Source organism: Phocoena phocoena, chromosome 6 (genome assembly GCF_963924675.1).
Source record: "Phocoena phocoena chromosome 6, mPhoPho1.1, whole genome shotgun sequence".
Lineage (NCBI taxonomy): Eukaryota > Metazoa > Chordata > Mammalia > Artiodactyla > Phocoenidae > Phocoena > Phocoena phocoena.
In genome coordinates this window covers 31,743,304-31,755,739 of record NC_089224.1, presented here as the reverse complement: position 1 = coordinate 31,755,739, position 12,436 = coordinate 31,743,304, and the positions used below count along the sequence as shown (strand labels likewise).

At 38.1% G+C, this 12,436-nt stretch overlaps 1 protein-coding gene across 3 annotated transcripts in view; it reads right to left on the bottom strand.

Moving 5' to 3' along the window:
- Window positions 1-12,436, bottom strand: part of AGTPBP1 (ATP/GTP binding carboxypeptidase 1) — a 175,169-nt gene that overhangs the window by 68,933 nt on the left and 93,800 nt on the right. For all 3 annotated transcript variants that reach the window (XM_065879503.1, XM_065879501.1, XM_065879502.1), the window contains one exon: window positions 5,491-6,206. In XM_065879503.1, coding sequence (XP_065735575.1) covers window positions 5,491-6,206 — 716 coding nt within the window. The remainder of the gene's footprint in view (window positions 1-5,490; window positions 6,207-12,436) is intronic.

Sequence of the window (12,436 nt, the reverse complement as noted above, 5' to 3'; positions counted from 1 at the left end):
AGATATTTTTAATGAAATTTTATTCATTTATTGTACTTTCTTTTAAAAAGATCAGTGATTACATACAAGAAAGATTATCATAAAGTAGAAATTCAAAATGACAAAAAGATATTTTCACGGAATAATTTTAAGGGATCTAATGCTTCCTTTTCTGAAAATGATAAAATAGTAAATCCTCATTAATTCTGACATCAGTCATTTACAATGTTACTGCACTCAGATAGTGACTGAGCTAAAAGTTGACATTTACAAAATGTTTTATCATTTGCTCAAAAAATAAGTTTCAGAAGATGAGGCAAATAAGATAAACAAACTAGAATCAATATCCTCAATGTATTTCAAAAAAAAAGGAAGCACTTCTGAGTATTTTAGTAATACCTACTACCTGGCCCATATTTGATATTTTATTACAAATACAGAACCATAAAGCCTTCAGACTACCTAGCTACAGGGGTCAGCAAACTTTTCCTATATAGGGTCAGACAGTAAATAGTTTAGGCTTTGCAAGGCACATGGTCTCTGTCACTACTATTTAACCTTGCCACTGTGGTGAAAGAACAGCCATAGATGGTATATAAACAAACAGGACTGGCTGTATTCCAATAAAACTTTATTTATGGACACAAATATGAATTTCATATAATTTTAATGTGTTACAAAATATTATTTTTCTTTGTATTTTTTGAGCCATTTAAATATATAAAAACCATTCTTCGCTGGTGGGCTGAACATAAATAGGCAGTAAGCTGTATTTGACTTGTGGGCCATAGTTTGCTATCCCTGGTCTAGATGAATTATCAAACTTTCTTGACCGTGACCTTCAAGAAATACATTAAAAAAATCACAGCCCTACATACACACACACGCACGCAAGCCCACACACACATACACACACACAGAGCTAAAACAAAAAGTTTATAAAACAATACCTGGCTGCACTAGATGTGACACACTGCTATTTTCTCTTTCAATACTGGCTACTAATGGACATCAACCCACAGTTTCAAAAACAGTGATCTGCTTTTAGTTAAGAGAATTGGTATCTGGAGAAATAAAGTTATTTGTTCAAATATACACACACAAAGTCAGTGGGAGAGCCCAGTCTAGAATCCATGTGTTTCGACTTGCTTTTCAGAGTATCCTGACCTGCCAAAACGCCTCACCATGCCACATGGCCTCAGAACTCTCAAGTCCAATTGTCCAAGTATTGCCGCTACAGGCATTTGTTCTTCTAGTCTCAAATTAATGTCACCTGAAGGAACAAATAATTCTGACGTTTTCTACCCATTATTCAAAAATGATGGAAGAAAAGAAGCTTTGACACATTGCATCTCTCTGCATCGGGATGACGCTGCCCACCACAAATTCCACATAAATACTTGACAAGTATTTGCAGAGTACATAAAATAAGGAGAAAAAGAGTAACAACCCTCAAATATGAGAGTATTGCTGCCTAGTATGTACTGATAATTCAGAAACATTTTAAGTATATATTTTTTGCAAAAGTTATATCTAAAGCAATTAACATTACTGGGGAAAGTCCTACACATCTAAGTAAACAGAATCATAATGTTTGGTTTCACTGACATAGAGTTATATTCCTGCCTCACATCAAATATCTGACACCCATGGAAATTTTGACAAATGATATGAAAATGGAAATTATGACAAATAAGATGAAAGGTGTTCTTTGCAACACTCACAGTCACACAAAATATATAATGATGCAGCAAAAGAGACTAGCAAAGGTTAGATTACTTCATAATTTCTGACTTATTTCTGTTGTAACAAATCAGAAGACAAAAAAATATTTTTATCAAGGTGATGAAAATCAGTGGGGTAAGAAATCTTTGAAAATTCCAGGATAAAAAGATCATCTAACCCTCCAAGGTGTTTTAGGGTCCTACTTTTCTCATTGTAAATTTTCCAGAGTGGATGCAGGAAACCAGGTTGTAAATCATTGGGTGTTCTGTGTTTTCATTTCCTTGAGCTCAATCTCCTATGCACTTTAACTTGCACCAACTCACCCAACTTTAAAACACATATCCCAACTCTGAGTGACCTTTTTTAATCATTTATCATGCTGTTTAGTTTCAAAATTATATTTTAAAGCTTTGGTTTGAATAACATAACAAACTCCGTGGTACATTACCCTGTGTAGAGAGGCAACAGAAAAAGTCAATTACTTCAGGAAAAAAATCTGAAGGTGGCCTAATATACTCAACAGGTTGAACTTCTAATCTGTTGATTAGATGAGTAAAGCAATTGCAATGTCTGTGTTTCAGGAATGAGGTGAAAGAATTCACCATAAATATGAAGAAAGAGAGGAGGATTGAGAAGAGCCACAGTAATTCCAGTCGGTATAAACTTCTCCTCTACCAGGAAAGGCACAGTCCTGGGGAGACAGCAAGTAGACTATGGGACTGTGGGTGGAATAATCCTCTCTTAAAGACCCAGCCAGGCAATGACAAAGCCCAACACTAGAAAAAGCTGCTCAAAGAGGACAGAGGCCACCAGAGTTGAGGGTGTAGCTCCCCACCTGCAGCACAGACATTTTGAAAACCCACAGAGTAGGTATAACAACTATTCGTGGCCATGATACATTTATCTGCAGTACAGCTACACTTAATTAAAACAAGTTTCTTTACTTATCAATATCAATAAATGTATCAACTGAAAAGGTGATCTAATGTTAATCAGAGGCTCTGCTTAGCAGGAATTTATGTCTTTTATTAGCACAAATGGGTAAAATACTTAAATAAGAGTCTTGACTGAGAAAAGCTTTCATAACAAAGTCCATGAGGGGAAATAAGAAGGATCCTTGGTAGTTAAATTAAGGCTGAGAATCAGAGACCTATATAATAGTTATAGCCCAATTCCACAATCTTCCTTCCTTCTAATCTTACTTCAGATATTATAGGCTAATAAGGAAAACTAAAACTTTCAGACTGAGGCAATTTAATGAGGAAACTTGCTCTCAGCATTTAAAGAACACTTAAAGTTCAGGAAGAGCTTTCTGTAGCCAAGATGACATCTTTGACTTCCAGGAGATAGAGAGGCTAAGCGGTGATGCTGAAAAGGAGAAAAATCTAGCTGCTGACTGATTCTGACTCATGCCAGGCATGTCAGTTCAGGTCCTTCAAAAAGCAAATGCCAGACACAATCACAATCTCTTGCAGCCAACTGTGCAAGAGATCTATTAGGGGAAACACGTGTGAAAAACAAAGGGGAGAGGGAGCAGTAGTTAGGCGTGACAGGCCTTCAGGTCTGTCCAAAAAGCAGATTTTACCTCTGGGAAGAGAGAGAACACTGAGTAGGAGAGCCTCACGCTGCAGTGCAACTCTGCAAAAGTCTCGACCATGCCAACAAGAAGCCACAGAGCAAAGACTGCCTATGATCAGATCCCCGCATTGGTCAGGAATGGCTCAGCTCTAGTACCATCATCATGGTCAGCCAATGGCTGAAGCAATGCAGAGAGGACATGGTCTCAGCAATAATACTGCAAGGGATCTCCAAAATACAGTGACTGAAGGCTGGGGGCAACTAAAAGCCTCACAGCAGGTTCTCTCAGGAAGGGAGAGATGAGAAACTCATTGCCATGGCTGCCACAGCCCACCCTTGTGCTGCATGGATCCACTTCTCCATCCATCTTTGGAGAGCAGCTGCTCCACAGTTCCTGTGGGCCTCTACTAAGGAGACACTTAGAAGAAAAACATGAGCAGGACAAACGCTGTCCCCATCCATTACTGCAATTATTCTCAGGGCTGCAACTCATCTCCATCCTCCGATATCTATCAAAATTCCCCTCTGCCTCACTTATCACACCTCTGCAGGTCTTGGTAGCTGATGTGATTAAGTGACCCAAACATTCCTTAGGTGTCTGAGACCCTGGCAATCATATCATCCTCATTCCAGGGTGGCCGTCATGTGTCCACTCACACTTAAAGTTAGTGGATCACTTGAGTGCCACCCATAGTCAACCTGCTGCCATTGTGTAGAAGCAATCCTACCTCCTTTAGCTGATCTGGGTCCTGTCTGCTGGTCCTAGACACAAGAGACTAAAGTAAATCACTGGCAACCACAGCTTGCAGTCAAACTGTACCCTTGCTATGTCCCCTGTGGAAAGACTACACCCACTTTGGGGCTAGGACTACTAACGCTGCAGAGCTCAGAGGTGCAGGGACACACGCCTGCACAAAGTTCCCCAGCGGGACACTGTGAGCTACAGTAAGTAGGACTATTTCTGTTTCCACCTCCTGCTTCCCAGACCCATTAGTCTTTCTACTGGGGATACAGAACCAAATGGAAGTTTCTAACTTAGTGCCTATACTGCATCCTGTAAGACTGCAGCCCATCCTTGCAGAGTATTTCCTCTGAGTTGGAGCTTCCTCTGTGCCTTCTGAAGGCCACTCCAGCACTCCAAGAGGCCCGTCGCCTCTGGATGATGCAGTCTGTGATACAACCGGTGGATGACAAGGCAAAGGCCCACCCTCCCACCCCCCCGCCCCACGTCCCAGCAAAGTCAGTCACTTGTTCTGATGCTATGTTGTATGTGATTCCATACCTATGGATCAAGGAGTCAACTGGTAGCATTAAACATATACTAAGTTGCCAAGTAAAAATGATTAATTATATTATATACTAAATATAAAAAATAAATAAGACACAGGTGTTGCCTAAAGGAGCTCATAGTCTAAAGAGGATCAAATATGCACAGTAATGTCTTCCTTCATCATTACATACCATACCCATAGCAAGAACATATAAATGTTCTTAAGTACTGGTAAGCCACCATCACAAACCCTTAATCATAATCTCTGAAAATAGTCAAGTTGCAACAAAAATGTATTTACGGGCCCAATATTCACTAGTTGACAACAGTTAATACTAACCATAATTTTTAAAATTAATTGACAATATTTAATAAGTTCGGTCCTATGAATCCCAAATTTTTATATTGTATATTTCCAATTCCAAATTTTACAACAAAATAATGCTGCCCATATTGGTATTTTTAGATTATATACCTAAATCAAGTTCAAATAATAATCAAATTACTAAATTAATATATAACTAATAAAATATTTTTTTCAAAGATTACTAAACAATCTTCTTATATTTTCAGAATCATTCTAAATAGAAAATTTCTAAATTGTACAATGGTCAGGTTTATTATACTGGCTTCATTTGAATAGGTAATGAACTTAGAAAATAAAGTAAACCCATACAGACAATTTCAAAACAACGCAAAATTTCCAAAGCAGGATAAAAAATGACACTAACTTTATTTTTTTTCTTTTGATAGGCAAGAAGTAGATTTATTACTACAGGTTGCTTGTGAGGGATACGAGCGGGAGGTGAGGGGGCTCTGCCGACACTAACTTTAATTAAGAGTAATTTTCTTCCTAAATACCCAAAGCAGTTTTTTTCAGCATGCTCCATATTTTGACAATGATCTTGTTTATGAGGAAGAGGAAATCTACAACTCACCTTTGTACACCATAAGGCCTTTCCAAAATAGGCTCTTTGAATGGAGGAGGAATGTGACCAAAATAATCAGGATAAGCCACCTCCGAATAATCTGGGACAGACTTTGTACTTTTCACAATCTCAATATAAAGATCTGAGTCGTGGAGTGTTGGTCCATCAGGAACTTCAACTAATGCTTGTTCCACTGATGCAGTAGACTCCGTGTCTTCATCATCCTCAGTTTCGACTCCAGTACAGCAAAGCTTGCCTAGCTGAACAGTTCTTCCCTCAAACAGAACATTCCCACAAGCAGCCACGTGTGAACATGCATTAGCGCATGTAAGGGCAGTGACAGGGAGACTGTAGTCCTTCTTCATTCCTGCAGTAAAACCCGGGGCTGTTCGAGAAGGAATATTCTGCAATGTAATTCGGTCCAAGGCCTTCACAATATCATTGTTTAAGCCATGGCCCGATGAAATAGTTCTGTTTTGATCACCTAGCTGCTGTTGTAATGTTCTGTCATTATCTTTAATGTCTTCTTTTGCCAGATCCGCACAGGCTGGTTTCTTATTATCTTCATCTCCTTTAGGAGACACAGTCGCCTTCATTACAACTCCTTTTCTCAAATTGCTGGAATTCCCAGACGCTTCCTCTCCTGCCGTGGGAACAACAATAGGGCCACGTACTTTTCCCTCAAATACAAAAGCTTTTGGTTCTCTGGAGATTAAATCATAGTCCTTTGAAAATAAAAAATAAGTTTAATATTTTATATGTGAATACTTATACATATTAACAAAACTAAGATCATATTCATTTTATATGCTGATTCAGAAACCTAACATTTGAAAATTTTAAAGATGGATAAAACAGGGTATATTTTAATTTTGCTAATAAAGGACAAAATGTTTAACCAGCACAAAATTCATTACACTTAATTTTACTTTTTCTATTATAAAAATAGTGCCTATATATAACAAATATGAGAAATTTTAGAAAAGTATAGAGACATTAAAATTATCCAAAATCTATTAAAGGAAACAGAACAGCTAAATTGCTATTCACTAATTCAACAGATATTTAGAGTGTTTGTTTTGTGCCAAGCAGTTTCAGGCACTTAAGACCCATCAGTTAAAAAAAAACAAACAACTCTTCCCTTTTGCAGCTTATATTCTTCTACAGAAGGAGGGGAGAGGACTGTCAATAGAAACAGTAATAAACATGATACAAATATATTTTATGGGATGTTAGAGGGTAAAGTGTTAAAGCAAAAGAAGAGGGGGAAAGGGGTAATGTGGACTGGAAGTGCCAGGGGGAGGATAGGTGGGTGGCAATATTAATGCCATTGATTAGGGAAGGCTCACTGAGCAGATATAAGCAAAGACAGAGAGGGCTGACGTTTCCCAGACCCCTGAGTGGGAGAAGGCCTGGTGTGGTCAGAGAACAGCAAGGAGGTTAGGATGGCTGGAACAGACAGACCAAGATAAAGTCCAAGAGGTAAAGAGGACCAGACACTGTAGGGCCTTGCAGACTATTGTAAGAATTTTGCTTTTTACTCTGAATGAGACTGGGAGCCAGTGGAGGGTTCTGAGAAGATGAGTGCCATGACATGACATATTTGGGGAAGGGGGTGGGGGGAAAAGACAAAAACCAAAACTGTAGTGCAGGCTTCTTAACCACAGCATTTAGGCATTTGGGGCTACGTAATTCTTTCTTGTTTAGTTTGATTCTGTCTTTCTGGGGAGGCGCGGGCGGGGGTAATAGAAGCAGGAAGACCAATTAAGAGTCCTCTGCAGTAATCTACGGAAGTTGGTAAGAAGTGGTTGAATTCTAAATGCATTGTGAGGCCAAAAAGACATGATATCCTGATAGACCAGATACAGGGTAAAAGGTACAAAGAGAGGTCACAGATGGTACCAAAGTATTTGCCTGAACAACTGAAAAGCATCAGTTTAGCTTTGGAATGTTAAGTGTGAGCTAGTCACATATAGACAAGGATGTAAAGCAGGCAGCTGAATGTATGCATTGAGAATTCAGAAGAAAGGTGTATGCAGAAGATGTTACTTTGAGAGTCATTCACATACAGATACTACTCCAAGCCATGAGACTGGAAATCATCAGTGGAAAGAAACAGACAGATAAGAGAAGACAACAGACTGTACACCTCAGGATACTACAATCTTAAGAAGTTGAGGAGATGAAAATGAAACACTAGGAGATGGAGAAGAAAAAGCTGGGCTGGAAACATGAAAACCAGGAAAGAAAAGTGTCCTGGAAGACAAGTTAAAAAAAGGATGCTGCTGACAGATCAAGTAGCCTTTTCTCTTTTTATACTTTTAGACATTTTTTTGGTCTATGTAAGACTTTATCAAAAAAAAAAAAACTCAATGGATTTAACCTTTATTCTATTGCTGGGCATTAAATCCTTCACAGAATATGGAAGGATTTAAACAAACAAATAAGATGTATATTTAAGCCATTTCCAAAATTTTGCTATTATGAAGAACTCTGCAATGAACATCCTTTTGCATAAATTTTTTGTTTAGGATAAATTCCCAAGCACTGAAATGGCATTACAGAGCCAGATACTATAATCAATTTTAATGTTTAGTACAAATTGTCCAAATGCCTTCCAAAAATATTAATATTATTCCCAGTAACTGTATATGAGAGTATCTATTTCAACTTTTCTCTTCCTTGACAACATTAGGTACTATAGTTTTTAAAAATTTTTTCTAGGGCTTCCCTGGTGGCGCAGCGGTTGAGAGTCCGCCTGCAGATGCAGGGGACACGGGTTCGTGTCCTGGTCGGGGAAGATCCCACATGCCGCGGAGTGGCTGGGCCTGTGAGCCATGGCTGCTGAGCCTGTGCATCCAGAGCCTGTGCTCCGCAATGGGAGAGGCCACAACAGTGAGAGGTTCACGTACCACAAAAGAAAAAAAAAAATTTTTTTTCTAAAGTGATAGATAAGGGAAGAAATCTGCATTTAAAAATCTGTTGTAGGAAACCTGGTGGGCTAGTTATCTACCCCACAGAAACATTTACAACTGTTGGAAAAGATATTAAAATATTTTGGGAGTTCCCTGATGGTCTAGTGGTTAGGATTCAGAGCTTTCACTGCCTTGACCCAGGGTTCAATCCCTGGTCAGGAAACTGAGATCCTGCAAGCCATACGGCACGGCCAAAAAAAAAGATATTAAAACATTTTAAGTATGACAGCAAGTGAATAAGAAAGCAAGGATTAAAAACCAAATAGTAAGTGAAGACGGCATCCCAAAGCTGTAAGACTGAAGCTGGCTTTCACTTGAAAAATGTTTGTTAAAACAGGTGACCTAGGGTATACGTTTTCCCATCTCAAAAAGTATAAAGAACAGGAGAGTAACCCAGAGCTTGCATAAAGTGGGGAGTCCAACAGAAGATACCCCTTCCGTAAAGAGGAACCCCAGAAAACTAAACCTTCAATATAGAGGACCTAGAAATACCCTACCACAAAACAAATAATAGCAAGGAAAGTCAACTGTCTCAAACCTTAGCACCTTAAGAGGGTGAAGAATAGCACTACTCAAAAAATGGTACCAAAAGCCTGCTATCACACCACATGAATTTGCAGCCTGAATTCACATTATCTGGGTGGTCCAAAAATCCTCAATGAGGAATTTAATCTATTACAGTGCTTGTCAAAAGCAACAACAACAAAAACTTCTGGAATTTCCACAAAATTATAAAGAAAACGAGCAGCTCATGGTAAAAAAAAAATTTTTTTTTAAACTGCAAGGGTTTCCCTGGTGGCGCAGTGGTTGAGAGTCCGCCTGCTGATGCAGGTGACGTGGGTTCATGCCCCGGTCCGGGAGGATCCCACATGCCGCGGAGCAGCTGGGCCTGTGACCCATGGCCGCTGGGCCTGCGCGTCCGGAGCCTGTGCTCCGCAACGGGAGAGGCCACAATGGTGGGAGGCCCGCATACCACAAAAAAAAAAAAAAAAAAAAAAAAACTGCAAGAAATTCAGACACTAAAACTATAAGACTAAGGAGTGCCTATACCTAATATGTTCAAAGAAATGAAAGACAAGAAACAAGAAGTTAAAGATTGATGAAACATTTTTTTAAACCTTCTAAAAATCAAAAACAAATTTAAATGCCTAATGTATGTTTCTATTGATAGATTAGATGGAGCAAAAATTAGAACTAGGGAACTGGTAGACTGTTCTGATGAAATTACCTAAATGCAGCACAGAGAAACAAAGAGAAGGAAAACATTAAAAAAAAAGAGTTAAAAGATATGGAAGAGAGTTAGAAAATCTACATTCAATTAGAAATGCCAAAAGAAAAGAGAAAGAGGCAGTATCTGAAGAAGAGAATAAAGAATTTTTCCAAATCTTATGAGAAAACAACACTCACAGATTCCAAAACACAATGAATCCCAAACAAGACTTAACAAATACCTACACTTAACAAACATTTCTGGGAAACTGTAGAGCATTGAAGCTAAAGAAACCATCTTACAAGTCACCAGAAACAATTTCTTATAAAGTGAAAACATACACTCAACCCAGCAATTTCACTTGTACGTATTTATCCAAGAGAAATGAAGGCATATTGCCTACAAGCTTTCCTACAAAAAAGCTTTGTACACACATGGTGGTATCAATTGTATTCATGATAGCCCAAAACTGCCAACATTACAATACTCATCAAGAAGTGAATGAATAAAGAAATCGTGGTATATTCGTACAATGAAATACTACTCAGCAATAAGGGGAAAAAAACACTGATAAATGCAAAACACAGGTGAATCTCAAAAACATACTGAGCAAAAGAAGCCTTACACAAAAAAGAACATACTATATGAGCCCAGTTTTGAGAAATTCCAAAACAGGCAAAATTAACCTGGAGTGACAGCAGATCAGTAGTTACCTGGGCAAGAGATGAGGATATTGTCTAAAAAGAAACCCAGGCAGAATTTCTGGGGTGACAGAAACAATTCTACATCTTGACAGGGTTGGTAGCTACACAATTGTATATATCTGTTAAAACTCATTGAACCTAAGTATTTGTAATTTATTGCATGTAAATTACACTTAAATAAAGTTGATTTTAAAAAAGCAGCTAGAGGGAAACAGTGACTGACTTTCAAGAAGAATTACAAGATAAATACATTTTTGGACCAAAAAAGAGACAGACAGATACTATAAAACATTTCAAGCAGGAGGAAAGCAATTCAGACAGAAAGTCTGAGAAACAAGAAGAAATAAAAAATTAAAAGGTAGTGAAAATGTACGTAAATCTTAAACACTGAATCTAAACACAAAGCAGTAGCATCATATGAGGTTTTTTTTAAAAGCTAGAGTTAAAATATAAATTCAAAGCATGTAAGTTTTGAAGGTTTGGGAGGTGTATATAAAGTATCCTAAGTTTCGTTTTATAATTAAGAAGAGAAAAGAAAGATCCTAATTAACTTCAGAATTTAGTAAATACATATATTTACTATTTTATCAAGAGTAACTAGAGGGCTTCCCTGGTGGCGCAGTGGTTAAGAATCCACCTGCCATGCAGGGGACACGAGTCTGAGCCCTGGTCCAGGAAGATCCCACATGCCACAGAGCAACTAAGCCCATGCGCCACAACTACTGAGCCTATGCTCTAGAGCCTGCGAGCCACAACTACTGAGCCCGCACGCCACAACTACTGAAGCCCACGTGTCTAGAGCCTGTGCTCCTCAACGAGAAGCCACCACAATGAGAAGCCCGTGCACTGCAACGAAGAGTAGCCCCCGCTCGCCACGACGAGAGAAAGCCCACGTGCAGCAATGAAGACCCAACACAGCCAAAAATAAAATAAATGAAATAAATAAATTTTTTAAAAAAGAGTAACTAGAATTTTTGCATATATGTCAAGCTTACACTTTAAATGAATGCAATTTGTTGCACATAAATTATACCTCAAGAAAGTTGAATAAAATTAAAATAATGAGACTGTATAGTCTTCATATAAAGGTGAAAAAACTGAAACGAGGAAAAATAATCCAAACAAAGGCAAGAAAAAGACAAAAAGACACAGAGATGAAACAAATGAAAATACAAAATAAGATCTCACAAATCCAAATATATGAATAATTATATGTAAGTGATCTAAACACTCCAGTTAAATAGCAAAGACTCAGACTTGAGTTTTTTAAATCCAACTATATGCTGTTTAAAAGATAAACAGCTAAGAGTAATAAGAAGTTGGTGAAAAGATTTTTAAAGATACCAGGGAAGTAACTAAAATTTATGTAACTACATTAATATTTTCTTTAAAAAATTTTTGCCTTAAAGTCTTACAGATAAAAACTAACTTCAATAAAAGGTTCAATCTGAGGGAATTCCCGTGGTCCAGTGGTTAAGAATCCACCTTCCAATGCAGGGGACACAGGTTCAATCCCTGGTCGAGGAACTAAGATCCCACATGCCACAACTGCTGAGCCCGTATGCCTCAACTAGAGAGCCCACATGCTGCAAACTACAGAGCCCATGTGTTCTGGAGCCCGTGCACCGCAACTAGAGAGAAGCCCACGTGCCACAATGGAGAGCTCATGCACTGCACGGAAAGATCCTGCATGCCGCAACTAAGACCTGACGCAGCCAAAAAAAAAAAAGTTCAATTTGAAAGGAAGAGAAATCAATTTACACTTATACACAATAAATAATAAGCCTCCAAAAATATGTAACAAAAACTGACACAGCTGCAAAAAGAAACATATTTGCAATCATAACGAGAAATCTTTAACACACTTTTCTCAGTAATTGATAACACAGGAATAAAAATCCATAACGATAGAAAAGAGCTTCTAAACACAATTAACAATCTTGTCCTATTAGGCAAATATACAACCGTGCCTAACTGCAGCAGAGTCCTTTTCAAAGACATGAGAAATAATAACAAAAATTGACCATATTCAAAGTTATAAACCTCAAAAATTTCAAAAGATTATA